Source organism: Chlamydotis macqueenii, chromosome 18 (genome assembly GCF_036417535.1).
Source record: "Chlamydotis macqueenii isolate bChlMac1 chromosome 18, bChlMac1.mat, whole genome shotgun sequence".
In the NCBI taxonomy this organism is placed as follows: Eukaryota; Metazoa; Chordata; class Aves; order Otidiformes; family Otididae; genus Chlamydotis; species Chlamydotis macqueenii.
The window spans coordinates 12,591,182-12,611,495 of record NC_141573.1 but is presented as its reverse complement, the minus strand read 5'-3'; the positions used below and the strand labels follow the sequence as shown (position 1 = coordinate 12,611,495).

The window sequence follows — 20,314 nt, the reverse complement described above, 5'->3', positions numbered from 1 at the left end:
TCACCGACGGGAATGGTTTGCCCCCCAAAGAGCGGGCTGCTGGCGCCTGTTAGCACGGGGACGGCCACGGCCCCACGGCCCCAGCACAGGCCAGCACAGGGAGGAAGGCTCCTCTCCCACGCACGGGGCCGGCTGTCGGGGTCCGGGTGTCCGGGATCACCTTGGTGCCTTCAGCGCTGCTGCCTCCACCGGCACCCAGGGGTCCAGCAAAACCAGAGGGCGATTTGGTCGTGCCCCACCACCCCCCGGGTCCCTGCCAGCAGGGTCAAGGTCTTTTGGGTGCTGTGGGACCAGCTCCTGCGCATGGGGTGAGTGTGGTTTCCCAATCATCCCCACTCCCCTGGGTCCCAGCAGCCTGCCCTCCTGGGAGCCATCCTCCTCCTCCTCCTCCTGGTCCTTTTCCCCGTCCTCCCTCTGCCCTCAGCTCTGCTCTCTCTCAAGAGTGCCTGGGAGCAGAGAAACCTGGCTGTAAATTAACTGGGACGATTTTTCAATCTGAGATGTGCACTTCCCCCCACACCAGCGCTGTTATTTCATCTCTCGGCTGCCAAACTCCCAGGAATTAATCCCGGCCGGCGCTGACAGCGTTTACATTCAGCGCTGCTCAGATAAACCATATCAGCCGGTGCAGCTGAAGAGGAGCCGGGTGCGGAAGGAAGGGCCGGCTCCTGCTCAGTGTCAGCCTTGCTGGGGTGGGATGATTCTGATATTCAATTTTTTCCGCCTTTTAAATTTTTTTTTTTCCAGGGCGGCTCTGCCTTGAGCAAGGATCCTCCAAAAACTGGGGCAATAAGGTTTTCCCGGGACTGGAGCGTGGGAGAGGGGCTGGGAGCGCACGCCGTACCTCAACTGTGGAGTTCTCACCAGCCCCAGCACTGAGGCCATCGAGGTGGTGTGTGGGAGTGGGATCTCCTCCGGCTCCCTCAGGCAAGGGGTTCCTCCTGGAAAGCAGGGTCCCTGGGCTGTGACACTTGGAACCGAGGTGAGTTTAGCCCATCAGGAGGGTGTCAGCAAGCAAAGATCTAGGAGCTTCAGGTCCCCACCGCAACCTCCCCGCTCCCGGGCCAGCCAGTCCTTTCGCTCATGGTTTCCAAGCCAACATTTCCCATCTGGAGCGTAGCAGCTTTGCTGACCGATAGCTTCCGCCTGGAAGTGGATACAGGATGCGGCGGAGACTCTGAGGACGGCTCATTCATCGCATTAACAGCACCAAGTGATTTTTTTCTCAACAGAAAAAAGATGTGGAGGGAGAAGTCAAATCGAACCAGGCAGTTATTCCCTTCCCCGCATGGATTGGTCTTTGGTTCCGCTCTCCATGGCTGTGGCCAGTTGGGCTTGGTTTGGCTAAGCCATAGGGGAAAAAATAGGCTCCCGTGGCCCAGCCACCCCAGTCCCCGTAGCTCAGGGACCCCAGACTAGCTCAAGTGCCTGTCCACACAAGAGCTACCCACCATGTGCAGGGCTGGAGAACGTCATTGTTGGCCTCAGCCCAACCGGAGACAAGCCAGCATCACGCTCCCCAAGACCCTGGGCAGCCTCCGAGGCACAGATCTCTGCCCTCCTCCATCTCAGACCCCACTGAGACCCACCCCAGCCTTAGACCGGGGTCCTAATCTGGGATTGCTCCCCTTAAAATTGCTCGTGGCCAGGTGCTGGTGGTTTCTCCCACACCGGTGGGATGAGCTCTCCCTTCCCTGAAAGCCCGTTCTGACTTGTGCTGATGTACTTGGCATCAGCAGAGAGGAGCACAATAAAAAGGATTGCTCGGATTTGTCTTCCAGACCTTGCATCCTGAGGAAATGGGGCTTATGGGACCGTAACACACATCTGTCTGTCCATCCATCCGTCCTCTGCCACCAACTTTGACCAGCATCAACCAAATTTGGCAGAGGTCTCAAGTACATCATGGGCATGTTTTGCAAAAGAGGGAGGTGGAAAGACCCTTGGAGAGAAACCACGACGTGACCCAACCGTGCTGGGACCCATCCCACTGCAACGTGATTCAGCTGCAGCGAGAGGCACAGGAGGAGCCACGTGGGACAGAGCCGTGGAAAACTTGGCTTCTGCTGCTCAGGGAGCACTTTGTTGTTTTTACAGGCTGGGAACCATCTCATAGTGCCTGGTGGTCATGGTTGCTGCATCTTGTGGTCATCACCACTGCAGGTTTCATGTCCAGCTCTGCCCCCCTGCCTCCCATGGTGGAGAGAGGCCTTTGTCTCGGTGCCCACCTGGATTCAGGTGCCATGGAGGCCGCACATCTGCTTTAGGACGTCCTTTAGGGAAAGTCCCTGTCCCATCCTGTCGAGCTCATCCTCCCTGCATGGATTTTGGGTCGGCTGGGTTGGCGAAAGCACAGGAACAGCTCCTGATTCAGGGAGAGTTCCCAGAGGTTTGCACAGCGTACCTGGAAGCCACACAGAGGGCCCGGAGGAGGAGACCTTCCCCTTCTCCGGCCACCTCCACCACCCTTGGTGCAGGACGGCGGTGAAGGGTGCATCTCCTCTCTTTGCTGCTGCTTTCCGGTCGCAAAGCTCCCTCCCTGGTGAGTGAAGGGACCCACCGACCTCTCTGGCCTCAGGGCAGCCCCCCAACATCCCCCCACCTCGCAGCCACCCCACCAGAAAGGAGCCAAGAAGAACGGGAGGGGTTTGATTGGTTTATCCACTGAAGATACAAGTTTCAGTTTAATAACACCAGTCCGTCCGGTTACAAACATACTAAAAACCTACAAAAAGAAAAACAAGTTACACCCATCCTACACGAAACAGCATGTATAAAACCAGCACGGAAGCGCCGAGAAACACGTACATGAACAGTATCCGCAGCGGTAATGGGAAAGACACGGAGTTACATCAGACCACGCCGGCTCGTCTGAGGGTCGCGGTGGGACTGGTTAAGACACACTAACGGTTAGAGACAACTTCGGCTATGGAACATAATTAGCGTCGCAGTCTGTTAAATAGGTTGGACCCATAGGGTGGTGGTCTCCCTCCCTTCCAGATAAGCTGGTCCGAGGTCAGCTCACGGGTTTCCCTTCCACCCGCCTGTCTGCCATCACTGGTGCTGGCCCCGAGCAGTCCTCGCGCTGGCCCCCGTGCACCGGGGCAGCTACCCTACAGCCAGGGGCAGGGGAGGCTGAGCTCCAGTGCTGGAGGCCACCCAGCCAAAATCTGGTCCCCACTGAAGTCGCTGGGCACCACCCCGGGGAGTGGGGAGATGCTGGGATCCCCCTTACTGTGGCAAACTGGCAAGAGATGCAAGAGGGTTCCCCCGAGAGAGCCCGCAGCTGGGCTGCCCCCACCGCGGGGATTTGGCTGGCTGTAGGAGGTGGTGGCACAAGGTGCTCAGGGGTCCCTCGTCCGACGGCTCTGGGGGCACTGGAGTGTTTCGCTAGCTGGCATGTGGACACGGAGCGAAACCGGCTGGGAGCGCTGGCCGCAGGGAGGGGAGGACAGGGTGGATGGGATCCGTGTCCCATCCCAGCCTAACACTTCCCGTTCCCTCCAGTGCTGAGCTCCCTCCGACCAAACCTGGCATTGAACTCAGGGTGGGGGGACACAAGCTGGTCGCATCCCCAGAGGGAACCAGGACGAGGTGCGTGGCGGGGGGACCCTGCCCCAGGGACGCCGAATCCCCTTCCTCACTCAGCCTTCACCTGCTGCTGGCCGGCCTCCCCACCCAGGCCACGGGTCCCAGCCCGGCCCTGGTGCTAACACCGAGCCCCCGGCTTCTCCCCCGCGAATTTTTGGGGAACAGCTTTGAGGAGAGTGAAGCCAAGCTCGCAGCCTGCGTGGGCAGCACCCTCCTCTCAGCCCAGGCTCGCCGTGAGGGGAAATGAGCAGGGCCTGAAGAGAAGCAGGGAGACAAGGGGGCCCCCAGTCGGCTGCGGCAGGTTTGGGGGAGCAACGGGGCTGGCGGTAGCGGGGAGCAGCTGTGCGTGTGCGCGTGTGCTGGAGAGCCGCGCTCGGAGCCAGGCCCCAAGCCTCCCTTTCTGCCCTTCCGCACGGCATTCATCAGCCCTGTCACTCTGGAATGGTATTTTTCCCTTTTTTCTCTTCATCTCCATCTCTCCTCAGATGAGAATTTTCCCCGATTTAAGCAACGCCTGCTCTGCCGCGGGCGGCGAGGAGGGGGCGTTCGCTTTATCTCCATCTCTTCCCCTCACGAGCTCTGTCCCGGCCGCTCTCCCCGCTTCAGCTTCCTACAGAGCTGGTAAAAATAAACATGTTTTTGTTTGCACACATCCAACCCGCCTGTGATTTGGCTGGGGGGGGGCTCCTCCCGGGACAGCAGCTGCACGCATCTGGATTTGCTTTAGAAAAATGTGCCTGGAAAAAAACCCCGAGCCCAGTACACACACGCGTAGGCGCATGAGGTCATGGGCCAGTTTTTTTCTAGGGATGTAAAAAAAAAAAATACAACCCAAAAAATCAAACCAAAACCACAAAAAAAAAAAAAAAAAAAAAGGAAAAAGGAAAAAACCAAGCCCCGCTCCGAGGTGAGGTGAGGGGACTTCACTGCTGCTCCCCCAAAGCCAAGGCACTCAGGTGGGTCAGGCATGAACACAGGGACCTCCGGCCACCCCAAAATCACCTCCCTGCTGACCGAGCCCAATTCTGGTTGCGGGAAGGGAGAGGAAGGGTTTGCACTGCAAAGATAAAATTCCCACCTGGAGGACGCTAACCTCAAAGGTCAACGCGTGAGCTCTGCCGAAGGATGAAACGTCCCCGTCCCTGGCCCAGCATTCGCAGAGCACGGATATAGGTGAACTCATCGAAAATACGCGCTGCTGGCCCCAGGGTTTTGGCAGAATTCAGTGCGCTCGTGAGAATCCTGTGATGCTCCCAAAAAAAAAAAAAATAACAGTCCTACTCCAAACCATCGCTCTCCAGTCCCGCTCTGGAGCAGCCAAGGACTGAACAGATCTTTCCCATCCACACGGGCCTAATCCTGACCCCGGCCGGCAGCCGGTGCTGGGGAGATGCCTCCGCCAACCACGCAAGGGATGAGCAGTGGCTCCAGCAGCTGGACGCGAGCTGGAGGCACCGGCTGCCGGTGCCTTCACCAGCGCAGGGTGGTGGGCTGCATTTCGGGGGTGCCCACCCTAAATGACCGCTTGTCCCATCAGTGACGTGGTGCCACTGGTCACCCCATGCCCATCCCTTCCTTTTATAAACCCACTGACCTTGCAGACTGCCGTGCCCTGAGTGGAAAGAAGGGAAAACCCCGCTGAGAGCGTTTCTGGGAGCGGGCACCCAGTGCTGGCCACCCCCTGGCACAGGAGCAAAACACCAGAAACAGGAGGAAAAAAAAAAAGTATTCCCTAGGGATGTGCACAGATGGACAGGCTGCGGGTGAGCGAAGCGGGAGTTTCTGGCCGGCTGCTCCGGAGAAGACAATCAGCCCTCGCCCTCGGCAGCGTCCCACAGCGGGGAGGGGGTGTCCCCAAGGGGATCCCGGCTGGGGGCTGCGGGCTCGCTGCCTGCCAAGGAGAGGAGCTGGTCCCTCCCGGCAAGCTGCCAGCTCCCCAGGGCAGCAGTGGAGTGAGGCCAGAGGAGATGTGAGGAAGGAACCCCGCTCCCGCGGTGGGTTACACTGCCCTTAGTGCCAGAGATTTAAAAATAACGGGGACATTTGGGAAATACTGGGTGGCAAGGCTGGCAAAGCTTCTTAGCACGTCTGATGCTTCATCCCCAATCCTTTGGGAATCAGTCCCCAGCGCATCCAGTAAATCCAAGCACCTGTGTGCAGGATGCAGTGGGGCTGCTCCTCCTCCTCCCTTTTTTGTAACCGAAGGGGAAACTGAGGCAGAAACCACGTAGACTCACCCCCAGCTTCAGGAGGAGCTGGAGGCAGGAGGAGCGCTGCGAGCCCCACATCCACGGCTCGTTTTGGGGGAGAGCCCTTTGCCAGGCACAGGCGGGCACGCTGCCGGCCCTGGGGGGACGCAGCTCCCACGTGGGCCGGGCTCTGCCAGGCACTTTGTTTGAAGGAGCCCGGTTTCACCGAGAGGGCAGGAATATGCTCTACCTAACAGGCTATTTATTAATTTTTAAGAGAGCAGGGACCTTTCTCCACGCCCAGGAATCCCTCCTGCGATGTCTGCTCCATCCTTCCCCCTCCTGACCTCAGCCTGGAGCCCCCAGCCCCACATCCCTGCAGCACCCTGCCGCCAGCCGCACCGACCTACGCATGCCGGCTCCCAGGGCAGTGGTCCACCGCCGTGCCACCCACACTCATCCTCACGCACGTCCCGCTGCCCACGGGAGCTGGCACGGGGATCCTCCTGACGCCCCATGCTCCGAGCCATGAGGGGAGGCAGCCCAAAGGCGTCCCCACCTCTTGCACGGGGGGAGCACGGCTTCTCCAGCCCCTCGCGCCCCCAGCCCCCGAGGGTCTGCAGCAGCTGGCCAAGGAGAGGAGTGACAGGTGGCGGGAGAGGCGACAGCTGCTGCCGGCCCGCAGCGCAGAGTGACGGAGAGCGGAGAGCAGCTCTGGCCACAGCCATCGGCCCTGCCGGGCGAGTGGAGAAAATGTGAAGCAAAGCGTTTTGGGCGCCAGCTGGGCAAAAAGCAAGGAACCAGGTTTACTGGGGGGCTTCACATGGAAAGCAAAGGCCACGTCGTTCATCAGCGAACAGGGCCGCACATCACGAGGCGCGGGACGCGGGAGGTGGTGATGGGCAGGACAGGACAATGAGATGGAGCCAACGACCATTGCTCTCCCCTCGAACTCTGCATCCCCTTCCAGCATCCCCCGCAACTCCCTCACCCCGACCCACCCGCTCCCTTCGTGGTTTGATTATTATTATTTTTTTTGGCTTTACTTTGTTTTTAAACCCCGTGGAGATCGAATTGTGACTTGGCAGCTGATAGAGCTGGCCCTACCGGGCTCCCCAGACTGCGCGAAGATCTTGAGAAGAGACCAGAGTGAAGTCCTGGGGTGAGCGAAACCCTCCCTGCCCCTCGCTGGCCCCGCGGGCGCTCACAGGGTGGCGGTGGGGTACTGCGCCCAGCCCACCTCCTTGTAGGCCGCCGTCACATGGGTGTAGATGAGGGTCTTCATCTTGGTCCAGGCACTGTGCGCCTCAGGGGTGAAGTCATTGGCGTACTCTTCAGCAATGACCTCCAGCATGACACCGGTGAGTTTCTGCAGGGAGGTGGAGAACAAGGGGTTAATGACTCTCCAGGGAGCAGCTAATGGCAAACTTGGCTTTTTTCCTACAAAATCTGATTTAGTACTCCTGCTGAGGTCTGGGAATGCCAGCTCTCTGCAGATGGGACAGACGCACGCAGGACGCAGGCGGGTGCGTTTCCCCGGGTGGGAGCAGCGATGCTCCAGCGTCGGCTGCGTTTGGGAATGGGGGTCTGCACGGGCCAGCATCGCAGGGGGACACCACAGCCAGGTGAGGAGCAACCCACACAACCAGCCACCCTCCTCCGGGCGAGCACCCGCTCGCCACAGCTCCTGCCCTCTTCCTAATCCCTAAAGCATCCCGCAGATTTTTTTTTCTTAATTTTTGCTCCCATCCTTTACCTTAAAGTAGATGGGCTCCACTTTGTGCTTGAGGGCATGGGCCTTGCCCACCAGGGCCAGAACAGAGGAGACCTTTTCGGCGTCGTTGAGGTTCTCCACCACGGTGTTGATGGCGCCCATGACCCGCCGAGCATGCTTACGCAGTTGCAAGCTCCTCTCCATCTCCAGTGGGTCCTCCATGTGCTTGAACTGGCTGAAGTACTGCTTGGCCGACGGGAAGTTGACAAAAAACCTTCCAGAAAGAAGAGAGACGAAATACCGTGAGAGCAGGCTGTGGGGTTAAAGCAAAGCACAGGGTGGTGGAGATGCTGGAAGCCATCCCCTCGCATCCAACACAGCCAGGGCTGCTTTTGTCACTGAATTCCCCGGGAGCTGCGGCATTCAGCTGCCTAAAAACCAGCAGGTTAATGCCTTTTGCCTTTTTCCCCAACCTTCACTGCCTGCTACAAGGGCGTCGCAGCTGGATGTTCATTGACAAAGCAGAAGTGAGAGCGAGTTCTTGACACCGAGACTCCAGCCCAGGCGTGCCAGACGCTGCGTACATGCCCACACACATCAAAGCGTGATGTCCTGTCTCAGAGAGCTGGAGGTGAGGACACAAAACTCCTCCCTTATCCCAGCCAGCCTCTCCCTGTCCCTTTTCTCCAGTCCCACAGCAGCTCCCTGGCCCCCTGGGCTTTATTCCTACATCACCACCCAAAATAGTTTCCCCCTGCCCAGGATGTCCCTGACTTGCACAGGTCACCCACCAGAGTCTCCAGCAAGATCTCAGCCCTGGGCCCACATCCCTGCTCACCTGCACCAGGAGCCATTCCCCCAGCACAGACACCCCAAACCCACCGAGGACCCTCTTTTCTGCGGGATGAAACCAACCCCAACAAAACACAGCTGATGGGCCGAGCTCCCCAGGGAGCCGGGGGCTGTGGGGGGCACAAGGCGATGGGGTGCAGGGCTGGGACCACCGGTACCAGCACCATCGACGCCAGCACCGCAGCCGGTCGCTCTTGGCAGCTGCCTCCTCCTGGGCCCCCCTTTGCCAGGATGGCAGCCAGTGAGGGATGCTCAGGAGGTGGCAGACGGCTCCCAGGCCTGTCCCCCCGTTGTCCCCCGTGTCCCCAGCTCCAGGCAGACACCGGCTGCCTCCTCCCCTCTTCCAGGCTGCTATAACCCCCTCCCCAGGCACCATCCCAAACCTTGGGACCTTATCCCACCCCTTTTCCCAACCATTGCTATGTCTCTCCAGGAGGGGGTGGGATCCCCTTCCCCTCTCACCGCTCCATGGATAATTGCAATATTGAGGACCAGGCTCGTTTACCACTTCGTTACCCTCCTTTCCCCCCTCCCTTCCTTCCCCCTCTCCCTTGGCTTGCAAAAGCTCGGGGGCATTGCCAAGAAAGCGGTGCGAGGCAGCGCCTGGAGCACACCGCCGCTTCTGTTGCTTCCCTGAGGCATCTGGGATCCATCAGCCGGCCCAAAATAGGTTTTGGAGGTGTGAAGAGTGCGCGGCGGAAAGGGTGGGGGAGGAAGGAAGGTGGAAGAGGGAGACGAGGTGTTGCTTTTGAAACGCGGAGAGGGGGGACCCATGGCAAAACTCCTCTTGTTATTGTGCAGCCGCGCTGCGGCAACGCTCCTCCTGACACATCTGGTCCCTGTCAGGATAAATCATCGCCAGGCCCGGCTGCCTCCAGCTCCTGTCGCCGCAGTGATGCTCAGTCCATCTCTGGAGCCATAAGAGAGGCCATCAGAGCAGGGAGCGGGCAGGATGGACACTGGGCCCCTGGCTGGGGGATGGAGCTGGCCGAGGCCACGCAGACAGCACCGTTCCTGGGATTCAAGGCTTCCACCCGGAGCATTTCCCAACAGAAGGCCAAATGTTCCTCTGTGTTTTAATGGGACCGTTCTTTCCATGCGGTCCCAGCATCCTTCTTCCTCCGTCCCATCCCTCCCCACCTCTGCGCTGCAGCCCCAGCCCGCAGCTCTACCTGCCCTCCGGCTATCGAGAGCAAACACCCCGCCGAGGTGGGACCTAAGGGTTTTACTGTCCTGTAGACCTTTCCCCCCTCATTCTCCAGCTCTGGCAGGCATCCCTCTGGACACTGGGAGCAGGGCGTGCTGCTGGGAGCGGGACCTGCTGCCCACAGACTGCCCCGAGGCAGGGGATGGAGGCTGCCCTGCCCAACACATGCCCAAGTCCAATCCCAAACCATCGGAAGGTCCCTGAGAAACCTGATTTGATCCCAGCTTAAGGGTTGTGAAGACCCACGGAATGAGCTGAGAAAAAAATTCCTGGTCTGAGCCAGGGTCTTTCGGCAGAAAGGGTGCAGCAAGGGGAGACCGACCCCCTGCCTTGCCCCCGCCCAGAGAAGGGGCGAAAGGAGCCGGTGGGGCCGATACCCCTGGAGAGCAGGAGCAGAGGCTTCGTGCCTCTCCCGCAGCATCACCTCCACCTCCCTGGCCACCCACGCCAGCAGCAATGCTTGATGGAGCCCCCAAAAAGTCCCCAGCGAAGGTGAGACCAGGCCAGTGAAGGATCCAGATATTGGGTTTCCAATCTCTCCTTGTTTTGCAGACCCTCAAGGTGATGTCCCGCTGGGAGCTGAGCCCGGCGGCTTTCCTGAGGGACCAGCAAGAGGGGCGGCAGCGGTGCTGGAGGGACGAAAAACCCCCAAACCCCCGGCTGAGGAGCAAATGTGTGGCCAGCCAGAGACCTGCGGCCACCTCTCCCCGGCCAGCGCCTCTCTGCAGGGTGGGGAAAGGCAGGCGCCTGTGGCGAGAACTTCTGCCTGGAGCAAATATTTGAGTTGTCAAAGGGAGAAAAAGAGGGAACAAGGCTGGCTCGGTGCTAGTTGTTAATAAACAGAGAAGATTAATTTAACACAAAGGTTAAATATAACCAGAGGAAGGGGGGGGGGGGGAAGGAAGAAATAAAATAACTCAAACAATAGTGAATTAGAAGAGGTGTCAGTTGGGGTTTTTCCATCCACAGAACATTTTTCAAGAGTTCAAACATCTCAGGCTCTGGAATTTGGTTGGCTCATTATGTGTACGTATGTTTGGGGCTCTTTTTCTTCGTCGGAGTCATTGAAAGGATGGTATTTACCATTGCCTATCACACCAAATGATGATTGATAGAAGCCAGATGCCTGCATACCGACCTCATTAAATCTCTCTTTAAGCTATTCCATCCTGCGCCCGCTCATCCGTCCTCTGCGAGCAGCGTCTGGACCCACGGACAGGATGTCAGGATGGCCTTTCCTCTCCCTTTTGCCTTTTTAACAACTTTAAGGACACAGCCGTTCCCAGTAGCAGAGCCAAAGGAAATAATTAAGGTGCAAAAGCACTGCAGTGGCTGGGAACCTGGTTTTTGTTCGGGAGCAGAGACACCACTTCTGCTCCTGTCTCCCCCATCTTCCTCCCATCTCCCCCATCTTCCTCCCTCAGCCCGGCCCCTGCAGAGCGAAACCCGCATGGAGGGAATCTCAAGCCCAGCCGGCTCCCTCCCGGGAAGGGGAAGCTGCTCGCTCCCCTCCGCTCCTCAACCTGTGATGCTTCACCTGCCCTGCTTGCAAACCGCAGGGCACAAAAATTGCCAGTGAGCCCTGGAAGCTGCTGGGAGGCTTTGGCTGAACCCCCAGCCAGCACTTGTAGAGTTTTTTTTTTTTTGCTAGATTTTCCTACCCATGCTTTCCTGTTTTCTCTCGCCTCGTCCCTCTACGTGGGAGAAGCTCTCTCTAAGGCAGCCTGGAGCCTCTCCGCGTCCCTTCCCAAACCTCTCCTTCGTCTCCTCTCTGCTCGGGTGCCCACAAAGCAGCTGATAACGGTAGGCAGGTGGTGTGTGGTGCTGCTATTTATTACGCTGAGGGCTGTCTCACCGCTTTGCCGGCCCCTTATCCTGCTCCCCCCAGCCACCGGTACGTCCATCAGCCTATTTTCAGGCTGGGGTGCTGGGTGCTGCCCCCCTTTACAGCTCCCAGCCATGATGGGAAAGGTCTCGGCCATGTCAATGCCACTGAGATAGAAAAAGAAAAGATAAAAAAGATAGAAAAATGCAAATCTAACAGGAGTAAGAAGAGGATGGTGCCTGCTTGCCCCCGTGTCCTCTCTCCGAGGGCTCATGGACCGGTTGAGATGGTGGTGGGCAGCACGGAGCTCCAGCATGGAGCCAAGCCCCCAGGCCACACACTGACGCGAAATTCAACCTCTTCCTCAGCAGAGGGAGAAGAGGTGTAGCTGGCCTTCCTCCCACGTCCCGTTGCGGAGCCTCGGGAGCACACTCCAGCACAAGGCTGAGCCGTGCTGGGAGGCCGGGATGCCCCGAGCGCTGTGAAGCTGCGGGGCAGAGGGCCCAGCACGCCCCAGTCGGCCCCCTCCACCCTGCCGCCAGCATCCCCCCGCACCGGGCTCCCTTCCCGCAGCTGGGGCTAGCGGGGCCCGGCGCGCTCCGTGGTTATTGGGAAACCACGCTAAAACGTGACTCTTGCCTTCGAGGGAGACGCGTGGTGAGGACGGATCTGGACAGAGCCCAGCTGCGCATCCCCGGCCCCCAGGGACAGCGGAGGGGTTTGGGGGTGATGAAGGGGTAACCCAGGTTTGGGAGGATGAGGTGCCTGCGCTGGGACCTGTGACCCATCCAGCAAAATCGGGAACCCCCGGCAACCATGGCGCAGCCCCATGCCAGCACCCCCGCTGCCGCTGCCTCTCCTCTCCCGCACTCCCGCGAGGATTTCCAGCAGCCCCGTTCGGCATCACCAGCCACGCTCAGCACCTGCCAGCCCAGCGAGGGCTCTCCCGACGTTCCCCTGCCTTTAACGAGCGCTGGAACTCTGCAGATGTCCGAACGCAGCTGCCGGCTGCGTTCGGACGTGTGGCCCTGCTCCGCTGCAGCGGCCTCGTTAACGGCGCTGGTTAGCGAAGCAGAGACTCGGCCCTCGCCTCCTGCGCTGGCGGATGGATTTTCAGGCCTGGCACCAACACATCCAGGATTTCCTCAGCCATAGCCAGGGAACCCATTCAGGAACAGCGTTCGACACCCCTGTGCCTTTGCTTCCCCTGACCTCGCAGCTCTCGGGGTGTCAAGTATGATTTTCCTAGCCCCACGCAGCTCGCAAGCGATGCCAGGGCAGCCCTGGGACAGGGGGCACGGGAAAGGCTCTTCCCGGGACACCTGGAGAGCTGCTGGCAGCCCCGAGGCCACGGTGGGTGCCACAGGGATCCCCAAAAATGTTCCTCGTCAGTGGAGTGGAGAACTACCGCTCTCAGGCTCCCCGTGTCTCCAGAAGAACATCTCTCCAGCTTGACCACCATGACTGACCAGCATGTGACGAGCCGTGGGCCAGGGCCATCGCTGCACGGCAGGTTGTCGTTTCGAAGCGAGACAGCGCAGCAAGGGGACCTCCCTGAGCCGCTTTGCTCTGAAATTTACCCGTCAGCAGCCGGAACGGACTCCTTCCCGCAGGACACGGCCACAAAACACACGTCAGCTTGGGGGGCAGCTGCAAAACCATTGCTTTAATGCCATTTTGGGTGGATTTGACACTTTTTTAAAATTCAGATGAAAAAAAAAGGGTTTTCTGCAGAGCCAGACTCATTACCCAAGCTCTTTGCTATTTTAACCTAAAACTCACAACACCACCTGGCCCCCAAGGAACGCTGTCGCGTCTGGAAGCTCTCTGCGCGGTCTGAGCCAGGTGTGCTCGCTCAGCCTGAGCCGCTGACAAAGTCCAGGGGCCGGATTCTGTGCCGGCAGCCCCTTCCCTTCCTCTCCTGCGCCTCCTGAGAGGGAAGGAGCGCATCAGGTGCGATGGAGAAGGCAACAGTTTGGAAAATTTGGAAAGCTGATGGGTCTGGAGCGGCGATGGAGAGAAGGGTGATGGAGAGAAGGGTGATGGAGAAGCCCCTCGGGTGTGGCACAGCCGGCGGTGGCAGGTGGTGTTGCCCGCATTTGGCACGGCATTAACATTTGGGGAGCCAACAGAAAATATCCCTGGGTTTTATCCCCTGGTGGGATCCGCCAAGTTTTGTGGTCCTGCATCTGCAACCGTGGTACGTGCGCGGTGGGCAGGGCGAGGCTGAGCCGCCTGGGCGCTTGCGTCCCCCGGCACGATCTTGGCGCGCGGGGTATCGCCAAAAAACCACTGCGAGGTGTTAGAGCAAGGCAGGGGTTGGGGAGCGATGGCCGGGTGCTGGAGGGGCTCCCGCGCCGCACAGCGAGGGCTGACGCAGCGCCAGAGCTGCCCTGCTCCCCTCGCACGCTGGGCTCTCCCGCAGCGAGCCCTGTTGGGGGGCTAAATTACAGATGGGGAAACTGAGGCACGGTAACAAGCCAGGGGGCACGGGGAGGCTACAGGCCGCGCTGACCGATGCGCCCGCTCGGCAGAGACCCGGCCAAAATGCACGGCCCCAGCATGCAGGCTGAGGGTCCCGCTCCAGCAAGGGTTAAGGTGGCTGCTGGGAGCTGGAGCCCTCGAGGCCCCTGAGCTCTGGGGGAGGAAGATGAGCGAGGCGAGGAGACTGTGCTTCCTCCGAGGCGGCTCTCCCACCGAGGAAACTGTCAATTAGCGGCACAGTTTTAACCGCAGTGCAGATTCCCATGGCCCCCTGGACTCAGCCAAGAGTCCCTGTTATTCCTGTGTATGTCCTCCGGGAGCCCAGAGGCCCTGCGGGACCAGCACCCCATCGTGCTGCTGGCGGGACCCCGGGGGCTGCTGCGCGATCAAGCAGCAGCCGTCAGGGTGGGAACCCCACACCCAGCTCCATGCCTCTGTTTCCCCATCTGCAAAGCATGGGAAGGCTGGAGGAGGAGGTTGCTGTGAAGGGGCTGAAGGAGGGGCAGAGCCAGGCTGGGCTCCCACGGGACACCGGCACTGCAGCCCTCCCCGTTGCTGCCTTTTGGGGGAGCATCGCTGCCCCCCTGCCCCTGCCCTGGGGGCACAGGATCAGGCCCCAGATTAATTTTGACCCTTTACTGCAAAGCCACAGCCCCTCCTGCATGGGAAAAAGTCATTCCCTGCCCTCAGCAGCTGCGAAGGGATGGAGAGGGGATGGAGCAGGAAAGCACGGAGACCCTCCACCACCAGGCACAGGCGACCCCCGCTCGCAACCCCGACACCAGAAACGTGGCTGCTGACAGCTCTGCCCGCTTCCACCGCTCTGCGCATGGCGGTTGCGCCAAAGAGGGGCCCAGAGCTGTGCAGCCCCCTTCCCTCTTCCCGGCCACCGTGGTGCACACCCCTTCTGCCTCAGTTTCCCTAGCAAGGCGATGAGCAATGCCGTATTGGTTAAGCAGGGAGGCCGGCTGGGGCAGCTCTCAGCCCCTGGTGCGTTGCACGTGTGTGCACCCAAAAGTGCACTGGCCAGGCCACCTCGCACCCAAACCGCCGGCCGCAGCCGCCCCCTCCCCAGCCCCAACCTCCGGAGCTACTGAATCATGTCTTGGGAAGTGGTGGCTGCCCGCCCGCGCTTCCTGGGCTCCCGGCGGCCTCCACGCATGACCCACTTCTCCTGGCGGCTGATGCCAGCTGGGAAACGCAGCCGGGAGAGCGCGGCGGCCGCCGATGCTCCCAGCCCCGGCCAGGGCTGCCCTGCTTTCACCGGCACGCGCTTCCCCGGGGAGCCCAGGGCGAGCTCGTTGGAGCTCGCAGAGGGAAAACGGGGAAAGTGGGGCTCAGGGTGGCGGCACGAAGTGCTCTGTGCAGATGGGGTTTACCGCCACGGCGCGGGGACACGGGCAGCTGCGCTGCTCCCCCGGTGCTGCCGGAGGGGCCAGTGGCTCTCCCAAATTGCTCCGCCAGCGCCAGGGACGTGCAGCGAAAGTGCAGCCCTGGCTTTGAGCATCCGAGGGAAGTTCTGGTGGAGGAGTGGAGGTAGGTTTAGCAGGGACGTGCCGCGGCCTGTGCCACAGCCAAGCCCGGGGTCGCCCCGGCGCCCGCTCAGCCCTGCCGTGTTGGCACAGTGTGGGGGAAACCCCTTGCCCGGGGCCACCACTCTCCCTGGAATAACAAAACCTGGACAGAAACTTCCACTGGGAAAGTCTGAGCTAGGACCAGAGCTTGGCCACACGGTGCCCGCACCGCACCGCCCTCGTCCCCCGCCCTGCGCACAGGGACACCAAGAGTGACAGGCTGCCCCGGGGTGAACCCCCCCACGGCACTGCCACCCGTCCCTCGGCGCCAGCCACGCGCACCCGGCCACCCTCCCTCTGCCCAAGCAGGGGGCACCTGCCTGCGCTTGAGTGGGCCATGGCGCGACCCGGGGACCGGGCAAGGATGGGGAAAATTTGGGGAATCTCACATCCCTCAGAACTCTGCTCTGCGGGCCGCAACCCCAGCCTGGGTGGGTTTGGCGTCCCTGGCCGCGGGGCTGTCGCACCTCCCGACCCCCCGGGTGTCTGAGCAGTGCGGGGGCTGCGGGGAGTGGGCCCAGCCCTCCCTGGGCTCTGCGAGAAGGAAGAGTTTGAGAAGGATGCGGAGAGGGGACTCCAACGGCATTTTGGGTTCTCCGCGCAGGGGTCTTGCTGGGAAAATCCTGTTACAGCGCTGGTGGCGAGCCTGGAGGGGAACGGACCCCGCTCACCCACACGTCCAGGCTCTGCGCTCTGCAGATCCTGGAGCTCGGGGCGTTCGCTCAGCCTCCTAGAAAACTTTTGGGTGATGAGTAATAAACAACACCTCCACCCCAGGGCTTCGCCGAGCACCCACAGTCCCTGCCGCAGGAGGAAAATGGGAAGAGCACAGCGCAGCCCCCCTGCAGTGCCGGGGGTCGGGTCCAGGGGGGACCCTGGCCGGGGCGATCCTTGCGCCGCTGGGCCCTGGGGGGGCGGTGGGAGCCTGGGCTCCCTGGGGAGCATCCCTGCTGTGTGCCAACGGGTCGCTGCGGGCATCCCGCCCGCCCCTCTCCTCACCCTGCCCGGCCTCCGCTCCCCTCCAGAATAGGGAACGGCCTGCTGGTGCGGCCCCCACTGACACCCCAAACTCCCGGCATCCCCGGGACCCCGTGGCATTCCCGCTTGGCACTTTCCCGGGACACACAAGGACACCCACCTGCCCCTATGCCCCCCTCAAGAGCATCTCCCCCGTTTCGGCTTCGGGCACACGCATGCCGCGCTCATGACCGGTCCATCCCTGCCACACAACCCCACGCCGTCAGGCGACGCTCCGCACCCCGCTCCCCGGCGCGGCTGGCTCCCTGTCCCCCTCCCACCGCCCCCCATTCCTGCCTGCGACCCCTGCGCCCCCGTTCCGCCGCCAACTCCAGTGCTCTCCTTCCCGCCGACGCTGCCGCCGGAGGGACAGATGGTGCCCCCGGAGCCACACCTGCTTGGGTTTTATCTTGGCTCCCAACTTGCATTATTTCACCCGCCAGCCGGTTACGCACCGATGCCATCCACACGCAGCTAACTGGGGGGGTCGGGGGGGCTAAAAAAATTAAAATAAAATACCCCCAGCCCACCCAAGCCCAGCACCGCTCGCCCCCCCAGCTCTGTCCGCGGGCTAAGGTGACCTCTGCGGTGGCAGCAGCTTCCCCCGAAGTCCCCGCGGAGGCTCCCCCCGCTCCCCCCCCGCCGCCGCCCGCTCAGAGGTGTGGAAATGAGAGGAGTGCTGCGAAACCCTGCCTGCTCCCCGCCAGCGAGCGCCCAGCCAGCTCCCCACTCGCTGTCAGTCATTCCAGTTCGGTTACAGACATTGTTCTGCCTCTTCCTTCAGCTAGAAAGAGATTTAGTTGGATTTGCTGCTTTTTTTTTGTTTTGTTTTTTAAATACCTGATGAGTATGGAGACCCCAACGTCCTCGCAGTTCGCGTACACCCTGCTCCATGTCTCTTGAATAACCTTTTTCTCTGCATCTGAGATCTCCTCACTTCTTTCCCATCTCTCAATCTCCATTTCTCCCTGGACTTTCTCCATGAAAAACAGCCGGCAGGATCCTCCGGGAAGCCAGGAGGAGATACAGCGAGATGCGTGCGGGCGGGTATATCCTGCGCGGAGAGACAAGGTGTTTGCAGGGCGCTGGCGGCTCTGCGGGCGCGTGGCTGGCTGCGTGCGTGTGCGAGCGGCTGCCTGCCGGCGTGGTTGGAGATGTAATTTAAAAACAAGATCCCGGCGGTAGGATGCGTGCGATTAGACGCCAGGTCTCCCCGCGCCGTCCATGGCTGTGGTTTGCTTCTGCTCGCCTCGAGTGCGTGTGCTGACTGGTGGGGAACTGCCTAAAAGTGAAATATTCAAAGGCATCGCAAGACCAGCCTCTCCACCAACGTGTGAACGTGAGCTCACTTTCTCCCTCTCTCCTCCTCTCTCCCACTCCTCCCTCCTGCCCTTTTTTTTTTTTTTTTTCCTCCCCGAAAGGGAGGGATGAGGGAGATGTTCTGGGCAACATCAGGACGGGGCTGCGAGGGGGAGGTAGGGCTGGAAGTTTTTTTCCCAGCCCTTGTAAACAGCTCGGAGGGAATTCAGAAGGCAAAGCGCCGAGCTGAAGTTATCCCAGCTGCCGGCTGCGTGAGCGCTGCCCTGCTCTCCCCTCCGCGCCCCCGTATTTGGGTTCTGACGGACAGACCCTCGCTCACCTCCTGTTCTTGGGCAGTCAGGGCGAGAGGGGAGCGGGCGGCACCCCCAACCCCAGCATCTCTGCCGCCCAAAGGAGACCACGGTCCATCCCACGGGGACTTTTTTTAATGAGGATTTGCTCTCCCTTCTCGCGGCAGGACCCGGTGTAAGGGGATGGGGAGTTAAGGCACCGGCGAGACGAATGTCTCGCTGTCGTTCTGCGAGCGCATCGCTCCCGGTAGCGCCTTGGCAGGGACGAGGAGCGCGGGAACACCTCCATGCCAGGCTTCCCGCCGCCTTCGTGGGCTCGATTTTTACCCAAATGCCATTTCCAGCTCCCAGAAAATCCAGCACATTAAACCCGCAGCCCAGTCCATTTGCAGAGGGAGAAGGAAAATACTGCCGAGGCTTGTAATAACCGGCAATCCCCCAGAGGGGGATCGGAGACTGGAGGAGCAGCCTGGTGCGCACAGCCGCCTCCCGCGCCGCCGCGCACCTCACAGGCCGGACAGACGGATGGATGGATGGACAGACAGACGGGCTGAGGGTGCAGCTCGACACCCAGACAGGCAGGGGCTGGGGGGTGGCTGAGCCCCTCTGGGGGCTGGAGCTGTGTTATTGCAGCTCAGCTGAGGCAAAAAGCTGTATTTCTCCCCAAAACCAGACTCGGCTCACAGCAGCAGGACCGGCACCGTCAGCAGATTTGCTCTTGCAGGTCCTACAAGAGCTGGTGGAGAAGATGCTCCCCGCAGTTCCCCCGTCCACTTTATACTGGGACAAACCGGGAGCCCCATGTGTCCATGAACCCCTTGGCTGGGGGACAGCTGGGAGCTGCCGAACCCACAGCAGCACGGCCAGCCAGAGGTGAGACATCCTCCAGGTCCCCAGTAACACCACCAGACCATCAGATTTTCACCAGCCAGCTTAAAGCTTGGATTTGCCCCCCGTCCATTAGCCACTGGGACCAGCACCCGTGAGCTCAAATATTAACCAGTCCCCAAGTGGCCACCACGCAGCAGAGGAACCCCTCTGGACCCAGGCACAGCCATAACCCATAAACACGCAGGGGAAGAGGCGCTGAGCTTAGACCCAGCTTAAAACCAGAGCAAAACTAGGGCCTTCAAAAAGGGAAAAACCTCAAATTCTGACAAATCCGAACGCTCGGGCGATAACCCAGGTGGAGCGTTGGTTAAGTTATTACTCGCTGTGTGTTTAACGCAAACGACTCTTCAAAGCTTTCACGCCTCGGCAGTATGGGGCTCAGCCTGGCACCTGGATACGGGGGAGCCTGGCTCCTCCGCGCTCCCTGGCACAGGGAACCGAAGGGTCCAAAGTCTCCATTTAGAAATACTGGACTATTAGAGAAGTGAATGAGAAGTCCCCCTGTCTTTTCAGGGAGGTTTCTGTCTCCCCCTTTGGAGACATCACATCTGGCCCTGGCAGCAGCCCGGCCCCGTTCCCACGCGCCACCCCGCTCTGCAACCGACAGACGTGGAGCAAAGCGGCAGCGATGCTCCGCTGCCTCAAAATCCCCGACGATCCCCGACAGCCTGGAGCTCCGGCATCTCGCCCCAGACACGGGACATAAATCAGGGGCAGGAGCGCAGGCACACGCTGTCACGCGCCGGCCGCCCGTTTCCATGGTTTCCCACGACTGTCGCTCCTGAGGGCGCGGGGTTAGGAGGCGACTTTTTCCAGAAGGAGAAAGATGCTGCGTTGGCACCATTGCTGTAACTCCCGGACCGGGATTGCACTGACGGGCAGGCAGCATCGCCCCGCAATGCCCCGCCGGTCTCTATGGCCCTGCAATGACGTGGGTGACCCCGGTCCCTTTGGTGTGCGGGGCTGTGCGGAGGCGGTGGTGGCCCTGAGGGCTAGGATGGCATTTGCTCGCCCTGCCCAGCCCAAGCTGCCCACGGTTGCTGCCTCTGTTCCTGAGGAGAGCTCAGCACAGTGGCAGGGCAACCCACGGCTCGGGGATGGGGACAGAGGATGTGGTCCCCATGGCCAGTGGGGCCTGTTGAAGCCGTCCATCGTTTACACGGCCAAGGAGAGTGAGGATGGGTTTCCAGGCCCTCGCAGCCTCTGCTTGCAGCGCGCCGTGTTCCCGTGGGGTCTCTACCCACCTGCTGACGGCGTCTCCCACTCCCCCCGTGCCCTCCCACAGCGCCTCTCCTCCCCCCGTGCGCTGGGTGCAATGAGAAATGTACTTGGCTCCCGATCCTCGAGTGGGAGGTGAAGG

The 20,314-nt window shown here is 60.7% G+C and overlaps 1 protein-coding gene and 1 long non-coding RNA gene across 2 annotated transcripts; one reads left to right on the top strand and one right to left on the bottom strand.

The window, feature by feature from the left end:
• Nucleotides 1-6,572: 6,572 nt before the first annotated feature.
• On the bottom strand, nucleotides 6,573-17,760 carry CYGB (cytoglobin). The gene is made up of 3 exons (XM_086762514.1): nucleotides 17,294-17,760; nucleotides 7,537-7,768; nucleotides 6,573-7,149 (listed from the first exon to the last, which is right to left on the bottom strand). The coding sequence occupies exons 1-3, from the start codon at nucleotides 17,434-17,436 to the stop codon at nucleotides 6,985-6,987; spliced, it is 540 nt and encodes a 179-aa protein (XP_086618640.1). The 5' UTR covers nucleotides 17,437-17,760; the 3' UTR covers nucleotides 6,573-6,984.
• On the top strand, nucleotides 15,113-16,263 carry LOC147598518 (uncharacterized). Its single transcript, XR_015260536.1, has 2 exons — nucleotides 15,113-15,398; nucleotides 16,041-16,263. It is a non-coding gene; the product is annotated as an uncharacterized LOC147598518 (long non-coding RNA).
• Nucleotides 17,761-20,314: the final 2,554 nt, after the last annotated feature.